The sequence below is a fragment of the Ranitomeya imitator genome, chromosome 1 (assembly GCF_032444005.1).
Source record: "Ranitomeya imitator isolate aRanImi1 chromosome 1, aRanImi1.pri, whole genome shotgun sequence".
Taxonomy (NCBI): domain Eukaryota; kingdom Metazoa; phylum Chordata; class Amphibia; order Anura; family Dendrobatidae; genus Ranitomeya; species Ranitomeya imitator.
Window position 1 is genome coordinate 339,337,409 of NC_091282.1, and position 17,967 is coordinate 339,355,375.

The 17,967-nt window shown below is 46.4% G+C and overlaps 1 protein-coding gene across 3 annotated transcripts in view; it reads left to right on the top strand.

Annotated features, from left to right (window-relative positions):
* The window catches only part of LOC138671609 (serine dehydratase-like), a 73,181-nt gene extending 60,670 nt beyond the window's left edge, over positions 1 to 12,511 (top strand). For all 3 annotated transcript variants that reach the window (XM_069759788.1, XM_069759796.1, XM_069759794.1), the window contains one exon: positions 10,751 to 12,511. In XM_069759788.1, coding sequence (XP_069615889.1) covers positions 10,751 to 10,944 — 194 coding nt within the window. In that variant the 3' untranslated portion in view covers positions 10,945 to 12,511. The remainder of the gene's footprint in view (positions 1 to 10,750) is intronic.
* The last annotated feature ends 5,456 nt before the right edge of the window (positions 12,512 to 17,967 follow it).

The following is a 17,967-nucleotide window of genomic DNA, read 5'->3' on the forward strand; positions in this document are numbered from 1 at the left end:
GTTTCCAGCGTCTGCCTGGGGCACACAGATTGCCTGTCTGTGTGAGACAAACGTGAGTGAGAGCTATGTTCAAGAATTGTGTAATGTTAGCTGGGTGGGAGAAGCCCCTCAGCTGTTGAGATCAGGGCTGCCACTAGAAATTTCGGGGCCCCATACTGGCAAAATTTTCGGGGCCCCCTTGAGACTCCGCCCAGGCTCCACCCCAGCCCTGCCTCCAGGCTCCACCCCTCGAACTGTCCACAGTCCCACCGCTCTCTCTTGGAAAATCTCCACTTCTCACCTATCACACATTAACAGTTCCCATCACCAGATCACACATATAGCCGGCAGCTTTTGTTTTGGCCAAAAGATTTTTTAAGCCGCCACCAGAACACGGTTGACACTTTTGGCCGGGCCCTACTGTACTGTAACCTACTAAATATTTGTTAAAATATGCAATACAATTTAGGTATATTTTTATTTATTTTTCAATTTTTAAAATGACCTATAATACTACATACAAGGAACAAATACCACAGCACTATGACCAGATGACATATTACCACCACAGTGACCGAATAATATCAAACACAAGGAACAAATACCACAACACCATGACCAGACCGCATATTACCACCACATAGTGACTGAATACTACAATACTGATCAGTAATAAAAAAAAAAACCACAATACTATCACCACCAGTGCCATTATGCACAGGAGATCTGTAATTAGTAAGCAGTGTCTGTGTAGAGGTAATACAGTGATCACTGGTGACATTATACACAGGAGCTCTGTATATAGTATACAGTGTATAGTGTCAGTGTATAGTTAACACTGACTCACCAGTGACGTCTCTAGGTGAAGTCCTTCATCTTTCATCCAGCACAGACCGCCATCATTTCTTCCAGCCAGGACTCGTCTCTGCAGGAAATAACACAGTTATCTTGAGTTCCATTTGCAGAACACATTACTTAATTTTCACAGCCTCTACATTACACCACATAAAGAAGGTGACATAGTATCACTCTACACAGTAACAGGACCTCCCCCCATTTAAAACAGTATACTCAAAAAATAAACTAAATACATCACTGCAATAATAATATCCCTTAATTAGCCCCTATGGTAATATTCGCCATCCTAGCCCCTGTGTGTCTCATTGCAGGCTCCAGCCATATGTTCTCCCATCCTGCCCTCATGAGTATCCATTCTGCCCCATATGATCTCCCCATCCTGCCCCATCTGTCTCCATCGTATCCATCCTGCCCCATCTGTCTCCAATCCTGCCCCATCTGTCTCCATTCTGCCCCATCTGTTTCCAATCCTGCCCCATCTGTGTCCAGCACTCTGCCCCATCTGTGTCCAGCACTCTGCCCCATATGTTTCCAATCCTGCCCCATCTGTGTCCAGCACTCTGCCCCATCTGTGTCCAGCACTCTGCCCCATCTGTGTCCAATTTTGCCCCATCTGTGTCCAGCACTCTGCCCCATCTGTGTCCAATCCTGCCCCATCTGTGTCCAGCACTCTGCCCCATCTGTGTCCAATCCTGCCCCATCTGTGTCCAGCACTCTGCCCCATCTGTGTCCAATCCTGCCCCATCTGTGTCCAGCACTCTGCTCCATCTGTGTCCAATCCTGCCCCATCTGTGTCCAGCACTCTGCCCCATCTGTGTCCAGCACTCTGCCCCATCTGTGTCCAGCATATCTGCCCCATCTGTGTCCAGCACTCTGCCCCATCTGTGTCCAGCACTCTGCCCCATCTGTGTCCAATCCTGCCCCATCTCTGTCCAGCACTCTGCCCCATCTCTGTCCAGCACTCTGCCCCATCTCTGTCCAGCACTCTGCCCCATCTCTGTCCAGCACTGTGCCCCATCTCTGTCCAGCACTCTGCCCCATCTCTGTCCAGCACTCTGCCCCATCTCTGTCCAGCACTCTGCCCCATCTCTGTCCAGCACTCTGCCCCATCTCTGTCCAGCACTCTGCCCAGCACTCTGCCCCGCACTCTGCCCAGCACTCTGCCCCATCTCTTCCCAGCACTCTGCCCCATCTCTGTCCAGCACTCTGCCCCATCTCTGTCCAGCACTCTGCCCCTTCTCTGTCCAGCACTCTGCCCCTTCTCTGTCCAGCACTCTGCCCCATCTCTGTCCAGCACTCTGCCCCATCTCTGTCCAGCACTCTGCCCAGCACTCTGCCCCATCTCTTCCCAGCACTCTGCCCCATCTCTTCCCAGCACTCTGCCCCATCTCTGTCCAGCACTCTGTCCCATCTCTGTCCAGCACTCTGCCCCATCTCTTCCCAGCACTCTGTCCCATCTCTTCCCAGCACTCTGCCCCATCTCTGTCCAGCACTCTGCCCCATCTCTGTCCAGCGTTTTGCCCTGGGCCCCCGGATCGCCGCTCTCAAGAAAAAAAAAGTTCTTCTTACCTGCCGCGCTCCTGCGGCGGGCGAAGTCTCCACGCAGCTGCAGTGTGCATGCACTCGCCGGCGACTGACAATGATGTCAGACGCCGGCGACATGCACGCACGCTGCGGCTGACGTCAGCGCCTGCCAGCCTCAGATTGGCTGGCGGCGCCGCGGCTGTTAACTATTGACGTGCGGGCCCGCGCCCGCACGTCAATAGCTTTAAACAGCTGCAGCGTCGGCGCTAAGGGCCCGGTTCAGCCTGCGGCTGCCGGTAGGGGCCCGGTGAGCAGATAAGACGGGGCCCGATGCGGGCCCCCTCTGCTCACCGGGCCCCATACGCCAGTCACGGCCGTCATGCCCTGATGGCGGCCCTGGTTGAGATAGCAACGTGTTGGTTTAGTTAGCGCCGGACAGGCTAGGATTTATTTTTATGTTTTGTTTTATCTATGTTGCTTTCACATTAATAAATCTGACCTGAGGTCAGCCTGCTCAGAAAACCTGCTGTACGCCTCAGATTCAATGCACAAACCACGTGGCCTTTGACCCCAGCAAAGGCGATCCCAGACTGTTGTGTCACATTGTGGTGGAGAATGCGGGCATACCGTGGCACAGGCGACAGCATGGAAGACGTGGTGAAAGCCTTAGTACAGTCCACTGCCGTACAGCAGCAGGCCACTGCCGCACAGCACGAAGCTAATCGCTTGATGGCCGCACAGCTGAAGGAGTTAGTGGACATGACGGTTGCAGACCGCCAACTTCTCCAACAGGTGGCGCAGCGCCTGGTGAGCATGCCTGACGCTGACCCGGAAGCAGAGTCCAGAAGGATCCATGTGAGTCGATACTGGCAAAAGCTGACTGCAGAAGATGACGTCGAGGCATACCTGACAACGTTTGAGCGGACAGCATTGAGAAAGAAGTGGCCGAAGGCACGATTGGCCAATTTGATTGCCCCGTTTCTCTCCGGCGAGGCCCAAAAAGCTTACCATGATTTGGACCCGGAGGTCGCTCAGGACTTTGAGAAACTGAAAGCTGAGATCCTGGCCCGGCTAGGTGTGACGACGGCTGTCCGGGCACAGAGGGTACATCAGTGGACATACCAGCAAGATAAACCGGCGCGGTCTCAGATGTTCGACCTGATCTACTTGACAAAGAAATGGCTGCAACCCGAGGTACTGACAATACCCGAAATAATCTAGCGGGTTGTCCTGGACAAGTACCTGAGAGTACTACCCCCAGTGCTGAAAAGGTGGGTAAGCCAAGGAAATCCCACGACAGCGGATCAACTTGTGGAGTTGGTCGAGCGTTATTCCGTGGCAGAAGGACTTCCCGACGACACCGCCAACCCCCGGTCTGTGCCTCCTCCTCGTGGAACCGGTAAGACTGTTCCAGGGACCACGGGTGAAGGAAAATCGCTTAAAACTGTGGGGGAGGAGTCCGGGACTGCTCGCACTCCGAGATCAAGAGTATTGGACGGTGGTCTCAGTAGGGGACCTGTTAGGTGTTTCCGCTGCCATGAGAAGGGTCATGTTTCTGCGAACTGTCCTGTTACCACTGAACCCATGCAGTGCGACGTTATAGACTCTAAAAAACGCATGTCTTTGGTTACACAGCTAGGGAGTGTGAATGCGGGTCAAAATGATACAGCGAAACACCTGTGTGAATTATCTGTTGATGGGAAAAATGTTGTGGCATTACTAGACTCTGGAAGTGTGGTGACTCTGGTGAAAGCTAGTCTGATGGCACTTCCATCTGGTCCGGCTGACAAGTTTTCTGTGACGTGTGTGCATGGTGACACCTGCTCGTACTTAACAGCGGTCATATGGATTTCTACTCCCTATGGGTCAGTGCAGCACAAAGTGGGACTCGTACCCGCATTGTTACAGGATGTAATCCTGGGCAGGGATTTTCCCTATTTCTGGCAGTTGTGGGAGAATCAGTTGCTCCTTCACGGTAGCTGTACCCGTGAATCTTCTCCCATGCCATCTGGAGGTCCCGAGTCCCTAGAGGAGACCCCACAGGAAGATGTTGCTGGGGAGGTTAGTGAATCTAACCTTCAGTACCCCTTCTCCGTCATGGTGGGGGAAACGGAGGAAACTGAGGAACCTCAGCGAGAGGCGGAGGCAGACAGCCATCCGGCACCCTGCCTGCCAGATTTGGGAGTCCAGGTGGATGACTTCCACAGCGAGCAAATGAAAGATCCTACCCTGACTCCGGCTAGGAAAAATGTAAAAATGATAGATGGGGTACCCGTAGAACCTGACATTAGGCTAGCGTACCCGTATATGGTTCTTGAAAATGATTTGCTCTACCAGGTAGAAAAAAAGGGGAAGACACAGTGCAACGGTTAGTGGTACCCAAACCTTATCGGCGGAAGGTACTGGATTTGGCCCACGGACATATAATGGGGGGACATCTGGGGGTACAAAAAACCACATAAAGGATATTGCATTGTTTTGTGTGGCCTGGAATACATTATGATGTGCGTAACTATTGTGAGTCCTGTCCAGAGTGCCAAATCGCGGCCCCTAAATCTCGGTTCCGTAGCCCTTTGGTACCCCTTCCTATCATTGGGGTCCCTTTTGAGAGAATTGGGATTGATTTGGTTGGGCCCCTTCCCCGATCCGCACGTGGGCACCAACATATCCTCATCATCGTGGACTATGCCACTCGTTACCTGGAAGCCGTCCCTTTGCGTAACACAGCTACCAAGACGATCGCCAAGGAATTGGTACAAGTGTTTAGTCGGGTGGGAATTCCAAAACAGATACTCACCGACCAGGGGACTCCCTTTATGTCGAGGGTAATGAAGGAGCTCTGCAGGCTCTTACAAATAGACCCGTTGCGTACGTCTGTCTATCACCCTCAAACAGATGGCCTGGTTGAGCGCTTCAACAAAACCTTAAAACAGATGCTCCGGAAGGCGATAGACAAAGATGGGAAGAACTGGGATTACTTGTTACCCTATTTGCTGTTTGCCATTAGGGAAGTTCCCCAGTCTTCCACAGGGTTTTCGCCTTTCGAACTGTTGTACGCCCGTCGTCCCCGGGGACTGCTGGACGTAGCAAAAGAAACCTGGGAAGGTCAAGTCACTCCCTTTAAAACGGTGATCGACCATGTAACACAAATGCAGGATCGTATTGCCGCTGTCATGCCCATTGTTAGGGACCATATGTTACAGGCCCAGGAAGCCCAGAGGCAAAGTTATGATAGAGGCGCTAAGGTCCGTACATTTGCACCCGGCGATAGGGTGTTGGTCCTAATCCCTACGGTGGATAGTAAATTCCTGGCGAAATGGCAGGGCCCATTTGAGGTCCGAGAAAGAGTTGGTGAAGTGAACTATAAAGTGTACCAGCCGTGTAAGAGAAAACCGGAACAGATTTATCATGTGAATCTGATAAAATCCTGGAAAGACCGCTCTGCCCTAACGGCGGATCTGCCCCGTCCGGTTTGTTCACCTACCGTACCGGAGGTGCAGGTTGCCGAGACTCTCTCAGAACGACAAAAATCTGAGGTTAAGCAATTTTTGTTACAGAACCGACAGTTTTTCTCCGAAAAACCTGGCCGGACTAAGTTGGTGAAACATGAGATTGTCACAGAGCCTGGCGTCACTGTTCATGTGAAGCCCTACCGGATTCCGGAAGCCCGCCGTGAAGCCATCTCCCGGGAAGTGATGGCAATGTTGGACTTAGGAGTCATTGAGGAGTCGCACAGCGCCTGGTCCAGTCCAATTGTTGATACCTAAACCGGATGGCTCCATCCGGTTTTGTAATGACTTTAGGAAACTGAATGCAGTTTCTAAATTTGATGCGTACCCTATGCCCCAGGTCGATGAGTTGATCGACCGGCTTGGTAAAGCCCGATACATTACGACCCTGGATTTAACAAAGGGGTACTGGCAGATTCCTCTGGCTGAGGCGGCCAGAGAGAAGACGGCATTTGCTACACCGGAAGGTCTGTTCCAGTATGTCTGTATGCCGTTTGGACTTCACGGAGCTCCGGCAACGTTCCAGAGATTGATGGATCGAGTCTTGAGGCCTCACAGACAGTACGCTTCTGCCTACCTGGATGACATCATAATTTACAGCATGGACTGGGAAACTCATCTCCAGAAGGTACAAGCGGTGATTGATGACCTGCGAGATGCAGGTTTAACGGCAAACCCCAAGAAATGCCACATCGGGCTTGAAGAAGCCCGATACTTGGGCTACGTGATTGGCCGAGGAGTGGTTAAACCTCAGATCGACAAAATACAGGCAATTCAGGGCTGGCCACAACCAGTGAACAAAAAACAAGTACAGGCTTTCCTGGGGATTGCCGGCTATTATCGCCGGTTCATACCCAATTTTGCAGCCATGGCTACTCCCTTGACGGATCTTACCAAGGGGAAGGGTTCCGTCATGGTAAAATGGACCTCAGCTGCTGAAGAGGCCTTCCACAGCCTGAAACGGGCTTTGTGCTCTCAGCCCGTACTAGTGACTCCTGATTTCAGCAGCGAGTTTGTGGTACAAACTGATGCCTCTGATACTGGTGTCGGAGCTGTACTTTCCCAGGTGAGGGACGGAGTCGAACACCCGGTCCTCTACCTCAGTCGGAAACTGAATGTACATGAGCAGAGGTATGCGGTGGTTGAAAAAGAGTGCCTAGCCATTAAATGGGCTCTCGACTCCCTCAAGTATTACCTGGCCGGTAGGAAGTTTAGGCTGGTCACAGACCATGCCCCTCTCAAGTGGATGCACCTCCACAAAGACCGTAATAGTCGGGTAACCCGGTGGTTCCTTACCCTGCAGGCTTACTCTTTTACGGTGGAGCACCGACCTGGGGTGCAGATGGGGAACGCCGATGCCCTATCCCGAGTGCACTGTTTCAAGAGTGTTCTTGCTCGACCGGAGTGGTCTGAGCAAGGGGGGGGGGATATGTAAGACTCATGCTGGTGTTGTAGTTGGAGGCAGGTATATCTCGCCCAGGTGTTTGTCCTATGTGAATTAGGCCACTCAGTATCTTCAGGGTGCTAATGGGTTAATAAGTGCAGGAATAAAAGATGACCAGCTGGGGGTTTCCAGCGTCTGCCTGGGGCACACAGATTGCCTGTCTGTGTGAGACAAACATGAGTGAGAGCTATGTTCAAGAATTGTGTAATGTTAGCTGGGTGGGAGAAGCCCCTCAGCTGTTGAGATAGCAACGTGTTGGTTTAGTTAGCACCGGACAGGCTAGGATTTATTTTTATGTTTTGTTTTTCTATGTTGCTTTCACGTTAATAAATCTGACCTGAGGTCAGCTTGCTCAGAAACCTGCTGTACTTCAATGCACAAACCACGTGGCCTTTGACCCCAGCAAAGGCGATCCCAGACTGTTGTGTCACAGCATCTAAAATAGACACCTGGCCTGAATTGGCAGAATATGCATTACAGGAACTCGCTTGCCCTGCTTCTAGTGTGCCTGAAAAATGTCTTGCTTTTGGCATCCTCTTACTGACTTCTCCAATTCCTCCATTTGCAGCTGCTGAATGTCCACCATAGGCCATTTTTATACCTCTCTAAATGGGCTGACTCCCCCCACAGGGCCATGGTCACCACCTGGCGCAAGCACCCGTGCGAGTGCCGTTTGCCTGGACAGGTGGGTGCGCCCACTCTTGGGCGACAGCACTGACACAGGGTCCCTCATAGTGCAATGAAGTGTCTCTGACGGTGGTGGTGCACCACCATTGTCAGACACACCGTCGTAATATGAGGGGCCCTGTGCCAGTACCACCGCCCATGAGAGAGTGTTCCCCCCAGCTCGAACAGTGCTCTACCACTTGCAATACTTACCTCTCCCTGCTCCACCACTGTGTAGTCTGTGCTGTTAAGTCCTTCAATGGCACTGCCAATACAAATTTGTTGAAATGATAGATGATAGCTAAAATATACAGGGGCCCTGGCCTCCATTTAGACCAGTTAATACTTTGCGCCTACTACCACTGTCTGCTACTCAGCAGAGGAGCCCACCCCAGTACCTAGCTATGCCACCTGTTTAGTCCTGTTACCAATTTTGAACTGCTTTTAGCTTACTTTTGTATTTGGGCCTACTAACTATGTCTGCGCCACTCATTACAATTGTCCTCCACTGAACAAAGCAATGCCGCCTGTTTAGTCCTGTTACCAGTTTTGAACTGTATTTACCTACTTTTGTATTTTGGGCCTAGTACCTTTGTCTGCGCCACTCATTACAATTGTCCTCCACATAACAAAGCTGTGCTGCCTATTTAGTCCTGTTACCAATTTTGAACTGCTTTTAGCCTACTTTTGTATTTGGGCCTACTACCTGTGTCTGCGCCATTCATTACAATTGTCCTCCACAGAACAAAGCTATGCCGCCTGTTTAGTCCTGTTACCAATTTTGAACTGCTTTTAGCCTACTTTTGTATTTGGGCCTACTACCTGTGTCTGCGCCACTCATTACAATTGTCCTCCACTTAACAAAGCTATGCCGCCTGTTTAGTCCTGTTACCAATTTTGAACTGAATTTAGCCTACTTTTTTATTTTGGGCCTACTAACTGTGTCTGCGCCACTCATTACAATTGTCCTCCACTGAACAAAGCAATGCCGCCTGTTTAGTCCTGTTACCAATTTTGAACTGCTTTTAGCCTACTTTTGTATTTGGGCCTACTACCTGTGTCTGCGCCACTCATTACAATTGTCCTCCACTTAACAAAGCTATGCCGCCTGTTTAGTTCTGTTACCAATTTTGAACTGAATTTAGCCTACTTTTTTTATTTTGGGCCTACTAACTGTGTCTGCGCCACTCATTACAATTGCCCTCCACTGAACAAAGCAATGCTGCCTGTTTAGTCCTGTTACCAATTTTGAACTGCCTTTAGCCTACTTTTTTTATTTTGGGCCTATATATGTGTTTCCTCCTCATCCTGCCCATTGCCCAGCCACTGCTAGATGAGTCTGCTGGTACATTGACCCAGACAATTACATTCCCCTTGCACTCTACACAGCCAGAATCTGACCCTGCTGAAAGTCAGGTTCCCCTTCCCGCATACCATACCACCTTACACGGGGACAAAGAGGAAGGTGCAGATGAAAGTGCAGGTTCCTTCATCAGGTGAGGGGGGGGGGGGGCATACTCTTTGGCACTGGCACAGGGCCCCTCATAGTATGCAAACGTGTCTATGGCAGTGGGAGGCGCCACCCGCCGTCAAAAACACTGCCGTACTATGAAGGGCCCTGTGTCAGTGCCAACGGGGCCCCCCCTGCTTGCTCAGGATCACAGCACTTGCAAAGTTGAAATACTTACCTCTCCCTGCTCCACCGCCGTGACGTATTCTGCGTTTCCTGGGCCCACGAAAATCTTGAGCCAGCCCTACCCCCCCACAACTTTAGCCAAATGACCCCGTTTTCAATGCCTAACTATTATTATAAAGTAAATTAAGATTGACAAGCTTAAGAAATAAGAATTGATGTTTTTGGCATTAAAATGGGCACTGTAGGTGTTTCCTGTCCTCCACTCACTGCCGACTTTGATTCCCCATTGACTTGCATTGGGTTTCGTGTTTCGATCTGCCACCGACTTTTCGAAATAATCGGCCGATTTCACCTTTTGATGCGAAACCCGACTCGATCCTAAAAAAGTAAAAGTCACTCAACTCTAGTCACCACTTCTGTATTTATCACCAGCTCCTGGTTTTGTCTTACAAACACTGAGGTAAAATACTGATCAAATACTGAACGTGTGAATACAGCCTAAATCATGTGCTGTCTTTTCTCATATATCTAAGGCTATGTGCCCACGGTCAGGAAATAGCAGCGTTTTGGACGCAGCAGATAATTAACATGCTGCAGCTCGAAAACCCGCACCATGGGTGAGTTTCCGTAGCTTTAAATACAAAAACAGTGGACATGGGATTTCTATAAATCCCATCCAATTTTTTCCATGTTTTGGATGCATCACAGGTGAGATGTGTCCAAAACGCTGCTCTTCCTGATTGTGGGCATGTACCCTTAGGCACCATCCAGATGTCCGTGAGTCACATACTGTATGTGTTCTATCCATGTATTTGTGTATTTTACAGATAGAACATTTACCCATCACAGTCTATGAGGCTATTCACCTGTCTGTGATTTTCTCTTTTTTTTCAGTTGGTTTGCGAAAAAACAGTCCAAATCATGGAAAACAATTCCCCATACAAGTCTTTGGGTTTATGAAAATCACATACATATGATGAATATTTGGTGAATAATTTGTGATGACAAGATATTACTTACCGTACTTTGCATTTGCTTTTGTTCCCTCATTTATGTTATTACTCATTGTGTAACATTTTCTATTTTTTGGGGTGCTTCTTTCCTCACTCCCCCCCCCCTCTCTATCTCTTACAGAGGATGAGCTGATGTTGGTGGAAGCTGCCTGTGGAGCTGCACTTGCTGCAGTTTATTCGGGACACATCCAGCGCTTGCAAAAGGAGGGCAAGTTGGAACAGTTGGCGGGGCCACTGATAATGATCGTTTGTGGTGGAAGTTCAATAAGTCTGTCTGAACTCCAGAACTTCAAGTCCCAACTAGGAATGGTTTAATTGCCTGAATAAAGAAAATTGTATAAATGAGTAAGACTTGTAGTGCTTCAGCTGAGAATTCATGGTCTTTCCACTGGAGGGAGTCTGGAGACCAACAATTATCTTCTACGTTGATGAGAACGGAATGTTTGCAAGATTTCTATTAACCTTTGACTTCAGTTCTAGCTATTGATCAATACAACACTCTCGCATTTTCTCTATACCTTCTGGTCTTTTCATTTTTCTCCTCCCTGACTTGCCAGTTTTCTAGCCCTTTGCTTCTGTCTACCCTCGCCACTGCTGATGAATTTCCTACTAGCATGAGTCCTCTTACAGATTCTCTTTAGGATCAGAGCTCTATAAATCATAACTCTCCAGCCAATATCTTATGTAAAAAGGCACCTCGGGGCTGGGAAATCCTATTACCAGAAGCACCATTAATTATTGCAAGTCAGCTTTCCCTCCAGCTGTAATATGTTATCTGCAGCCCTTTTAGCCCAGACAGCGGCCTTCCCCACGAAATCGCTGGAGGGGATGCAGAGAATGTTTGGAAAATAAAATAAATAAATATACAAATAAAATAATCAATGTTTTAGCCACCAATTTGCAGTTGGTATCTATCTATCTATCTATCTATCTATCTATCTATCTATCTATCATCTATCTATCTATCTATCTATCTATCTCATATCTATCTAAACAAGAAAAGCTAAGAGCAGCACAAAAAATACAATAAGGGTGCAAAGCCCCCCAGGCATGTACCAAACCTTATACAGGGATTCAAAAATGGAGGCAGCGCACCATGCTTGAAAAAGGTCCACACTTAGGACTGAAACATTGCTGTTATGGGCTATTAAATGTAAGCACCCTTAACCTTTACAGAGCACCTGATTTTCTATTTGTTAATCACAGTTTGAACGGTGCTGATTGGCATTACCAATTCCTTGTATATCTTTTTCTATCCCTTTCCTATTTTATACAGTTCAACTACCTTTTCCCGTAGATCCATTGACAATTCTTTTGCTTTCCCCATGACTCACAATCCAGAAACGTCAGTGGCTGGATGAAAGATGCAAGAGTCTGTCTGGATCCCAGACAGATGTACACACACTGATTACAAGCGAACAGGTCACAGGTGAGGCTGTTACCTTTAGTAGCCATTCACACCCATTTGTGTCAACGTCTGTGCATGTTATCAGGCCAAAATCACCAGGGTATGTAAGCTTTTGATCAGGGTCATTTGGATGTTTTGGTTTGTCATTATGATTTAAAAAGAGAAAACACAGTAGTATGACCATAAATGGCTTCACCCAACCACTAACCATGAGTGGAGAAAAAGTTTTGGTGTTTTCATTCATATTCTTTGAAAAAAAGCCAAGAAAGCAAAAATTCTGCAGGAGTATGTAAACTTTTGAGCACAACTGTATTTACCTTTTTTATTCTTTGCAGTATTTGTTCACTAATTGTACCGCTCAGCACTATGTTCATGTTGGGTTTTTTTTGCAAGCAATTGTATGATAATCTAAAGTAATCTATTAAGTAATCTATTAATCTACAATATTAATAAAGATTAATCTATTTATTGCAAGCAATGATCATACTTTAGATCTATTAACTATCACCTTTTTTATGCCATTGACACCTTTGATGAAGGTACCAATTTTTTATGTAGCAATAACTATCATTTGAGTTATCTGCATCAACTGTTATGTAATATTTTAGCATCTTTACCTCAGTCAGAATGTTCTGTTTTAAAGGGGATGTCTGACTTATAGCTGAGCAAAAAGATTTCCAGGACCCTAGAACGGCATTCATGTTGGTTCGCTGTTGGAGCCAGACCAGGGCAGTGCATTCTGTGAACCTCTTGTGTGATTACAAGCCCCCACAACATCATGACAAGTGTCACATTGGCTTAGTAATCACAAAAGATGCCCATGAAGCTGACCTTAGAGTGTCAGGTGAGGTAGGTTTCACTGCATTGGTTCAGTTGCCATAGAATACTGACGTGGCCCTGGACAAGGCTCCTGCAAATCTTTTTACTGAACTCTACTGACATGTAAAAATATTTCCAAGTAGCAGGGATGGTTTCAATCTTGATAGATCCAGAGCAGGTCCTTCCAGTGCTCTCCACTGGGACAGAAGGTCTGTAATTGGCTGCAGTGGTCACCCAACTGGAATACAACTGGAGTGGCCTCTAGTGGATCCACTGGGTTTAGAAGAGCATGCCTTATTTTATTATTTTAAACCCTTCCTTGACATCTGGAAATTAATTTTAGAAGTCAGACAACCCCAATACCACAAGTCACAATCATTTATGCCAACCCAAAGCCATACATTTTGATTTTATGCAATATAGAGAATTATTTTTTCAATTAGCAATATGTATTCTATATATTTTTTAGGGAGCATCATGCATGTTAATTGAGAATTTAAGTATCTTAAGGACATAGGGGCTGGCACTGTCAGCCTGTCCTGTCAAATTCACTGGGGTCTCCTGACTTTCATCTAATATATATGTGGGGGCCTTTAAAGTCCGTCTGGTGAGAGAGGCAGAATTAGAAAAAGTTTAAGAAGTCATCAAGACTGTCACACAGGGCTGGGACGAGGGGTAGGCAGGGTAAGCACCCGCCTAGGGTGCTACCTCCTGCCTCCCATGGGGGGCATGCTTTAGGGAAAAAAAGACAATGCCCAATGCCTGCGGCCACCAAACAACTTCCTCCGGCTGCAGGCATTCAGCACAGTGACAGTAGGGGAACAAGCACACGTGGGAGCAGTTTCACTCACTGACACCACTCACCCATCTCTCTGCCTGCGGTCCGGCCATTGCTCCCTCCCCACATTTAAATGTATTCGCGTCTGTTAGATGCTAACACAATTGCTGTGAGTCGTGCCGCCTGGCAGAGGAATTGTAATCAGCGCTCTCCTCCTGCTGGGAACCCCATCAGAATGCAGACCACTTTTGGTCTGTCCCCCTTTGGAGATGGCGTACACAGAGGACATCGGATGGCGTAATACGGTGACATCACACCATCCAGCGCCCACTACTATACAGGAAAGTAAAAGAGATGGAGGCCACGGTGTACAGGGAGTCTGGAATAGGTGAGAATATTTCTCATTTTACCAGTGAACGATCGACATTACTTGAGGGGCTGGCTGTGTGGGACATACGAGAGGCTGGCTGTGGGGGGAATATGAGGGGTTGGCTCAAATTTCATTATTTCATGCAATAAAATGCAAATTCATTATGTAAAAATCATGCAATGTGATGTTCTGGAATTTTTTTTTTAAGATTCTGTCTTTCACAGTTGAAGTGTACCTAAAATAAAAATTACAGAACTATCCATCCTTTATAGGTGGAAAAACTTGCAAAATCGGCAGTGTTTCAAATACTTTTTTTCACCACAGTATATTGGAGACTGTAGGGAATATTATACTGGGAAATGTATGAGACATTATACCGGGAATTATGGGTGACATTATACCTGGGCTTTAGGGACATCATACTATATAGGATATGTGGGGGCATCATTGTATATGCGGCTGTGGGGGCATCATACTGAATATGGGTTGTTGTGGACATCATACTGTATATTGGGGCTGTGGTGGCCATCATAGTGTATATTGGGGGATGTTGTGGATATCGTACCGCATGAATGGCTGTGATCACCATCATACCATATAAGGGGACAGTGTGAGGGGGACACAGTATGGAGCGGACAATGTGGTGGCCAGTATGAGTGCATAGTGTGAAAACAGTGCACATAATGGTTATGAAGAGGGGCAGCGTGAAATGGGGGCACAGTATGGAGAAAAGTCATCTTGACTGAGGGACAATGTGGAGATGTAGAGAGTGTAAGGGAAAAGTAGAGAGGAGACAGCCGTGATACAGGCCGTGGTTCATAAGGGCGGATGGTGTAACCGTAATAGATGATAATTCTAGCCAGTATGGCGGGTATAGCTCATTAATGCAGAAAGTGAGGAGGCCTAATACCATAGGAGACTTATTTAGGTCATAATATGGACAGATATTTTAATGTAGAGTTCATTTTAATAACACTTTTATTTAAAGCACTGTGTTGGGATGTGCTGCAGAAGACCAAAGAAGAATGAAGTCTGCAGAGAAGAACTGTGGCGTCTGGACAAGATGGCGAGGTAAGGAAAGAAGAGACTCAATCAGAGAAGATGCCATCCATAAGGTACCTGGATATAAATGTTTACTTGTTGATACTGACTATGTCTCATCAGTACTGCGGTTCCTGTATGGTCTGCCGTTTGATAAAGGCTGATAACTCCCAGCATCTCCTTACCATTGTTAAGGACATACTGGGATTAGCAGTTTCATGACATACAAATGTATATGGACCTGACTTGACATTACAATTGACCGTACTAAGCTTGGTGATGTATTCATGAAGTGATGGTGGTTCTGGGGACATATACATGTACAAATGATGGCACTGGTATTGTGTTTACTGATGGTGGTTGCCGTGATGTATTCATGTACTGATGGTGGTTCTGTTCATGTATTTATGTACTAATGGTGGTTCTGGTGCCGTACTAATGTACTGATAGTGGTTCTAGTGACCTATTTATTTACTAATTCGGGTCCTGGTGTTGTATTTATGTTGTTTTGATGGCTCTGATGTTTTATTTATGTGCTGATGATTTTGGTTTCAAATTCATGTACTGATAATGGCTCTGGTGATGAATACAGCACCAGAACCATCATCACTGCACAAATACATCATCAGAGTTATCAACAGTACATGAATACATCACCAGAACCACCATCAGTGCAGGAATAATGACACAAGAACCACCATCAGTCCATGAATAAGTCACCAGAATCACCTTCAGTACAGGAATACAGCCCCAGAACCACCATAAGTTTTGTTGCAAACTGTACTTTTTATATGATGGACTTGAAATACTTCCATCAAAGTTTTTATATTCTTAATATATTGCAGTCATCATATTATACCACACAATGCATTTAAAATAGGCTTATTTTGCCCTTCTACCCAGCTAATTCTTCTCTTTTCTCTGCTGTATGTAGAAACAGTAAGTCTCTTGTCTCTGCATTCATCATTCCTCTCTTCATCTCCTGATTCAACTTCTTCCTCCTCCCCCTTGTCATGGACTTTTGCTGTGACTCATGACTCACAGAGAAAATTGACCTCCTATTTCTACATATAGCTTAGAAGGATCCAGCTAGACAGTTTTAAATCACGTGATGTCATAGATCTAATGGAAAACGGAAGAATTTACTGGGTACAAAGGCAAAATGAGCAATTATAAGTACACAGTTCTATATAATATAATGATTGCAATATATTAAGAGGATAAATATTTTGATGGGAGTTCTTCTTTAAAAAACAATCATACGTATCTGTATCCTTTTATCAATATTGGGGTCTATTTAGTTTCCATTAAGGCATCTGCCAGATGATGGACACTTTAATTGAAACCACACAGCCCCGATTATAGTTAAGTCATATTAGTTTCCATAACCATCTGTAGTGCAGTGGGGTTGGTGCTGCGTGACAGACAGGCAGTGACAACAAGAAAGATCAAAACAAAGAGTCTTTAATGTCCAACGTACTCACAAATGGAAAACAATTGGTATCCTTCGGATCGTAGCCGGGAATCAAGACCGTACATATACAAGTTCGGTTGCTGTGGGCGACTGCACCACCGTGTCACGCCAAAGGGTGCCCGGCCTTTTGGCTTAGCTTGTCTCCTTGTTACTTTACACAGGCTGAGCTTTGCAGATCCACCTGCTCTGCAGTTTGCAAACCAAGACTGACCCACCCAACCCTTTGCTGCAGGGTTTTTAAATGTAATCTGTTGCCATGGGCCACTTGTAAGACCCGGCCTGGTGGGAGTGAACTGACCCACTACCATCCTGTAGTTCTTTTAAAAAAAATAAAAGCCCACATCAGGTTTTGTTAAATCTGCCCTGGGCAAAAAGCTTGTCCACGACCAAACTTGCTTTATTTTTCCCTGTAATCACAGCTATATCTGTGACTGCACTACACACCAGCGGCCTTAATACGCTTCTATGCACATCCTGGGGGACACATAGTGACCCTCGCATATACCGTAATACCTGTCACTGCCTCACACATCCTTGGCTCTGACATTTAAAATATAGGATGGCAGGGATGAACATCGCTGTTTATCCCTTGTGTCCAAATGGTCCACAAACAATGAATGATTCTTTATCTAACTTTGAAAGCCTACTCCATGTTGAACCTCACCCCTAAAGCACATCACTTTTTTTGGTGAAAAAAGAGAGACCTTAATCTCTGACCCTTTCCTTTACTTGGAGGCTGAGGGTTCATCGGGATAGGGAAATTGGGGGGCTGTCAGCTTCATCTACCTGGGTCATCAAGATACCTTGTCCGGACCCTGCTGTCACTTGTACACATCATCCTAAAATGAAAATACATTCCATGATGTGACATTGCTGCATTGACATTAGGTGTCATATATCTTCCATTTAATATGCTTATTCTGTCATCATCCATCTATAAATAAATTTTCTACATTTTGCTTCATTTCCTGACCCTCCACCTCACACTATTCTGTCCTTTAACTTTCAACCTCTATTATCTCTCTGCCCCTCCTGGGTCTTCCTTGCTGCATCTTCTTTCCTCTGAACACCTTATTTTTCCTAGCCAGTGTATATTTAAGAAGCAATTTCTTGCAGACTCATTTTTTGTAATGTTGTCTGGGAGAAAATAACTTTTGCGGTGTCCTGCATTCAGCTGATTACCACCAATCACAAATCATCTTGCCATGCTGTACCCGATAGCACAAAGACAACTGGTTTAGCAAATTATTAACCCTATGTTCCCTAGAGCAGAAAAGTAATGTGCAGGAGAAGGTAAGAATTACACATTTGCAGCATTTTAGCATATATATATATGGGATTTAATTTACTTTCTAACTCTAAATGTTGCAAAATAAAAAAAATATAACACAAGCAGGCAGCAAATTTGTGAAATATCATTTTTTACAGTCTGGAGAATTTTTTTTCCA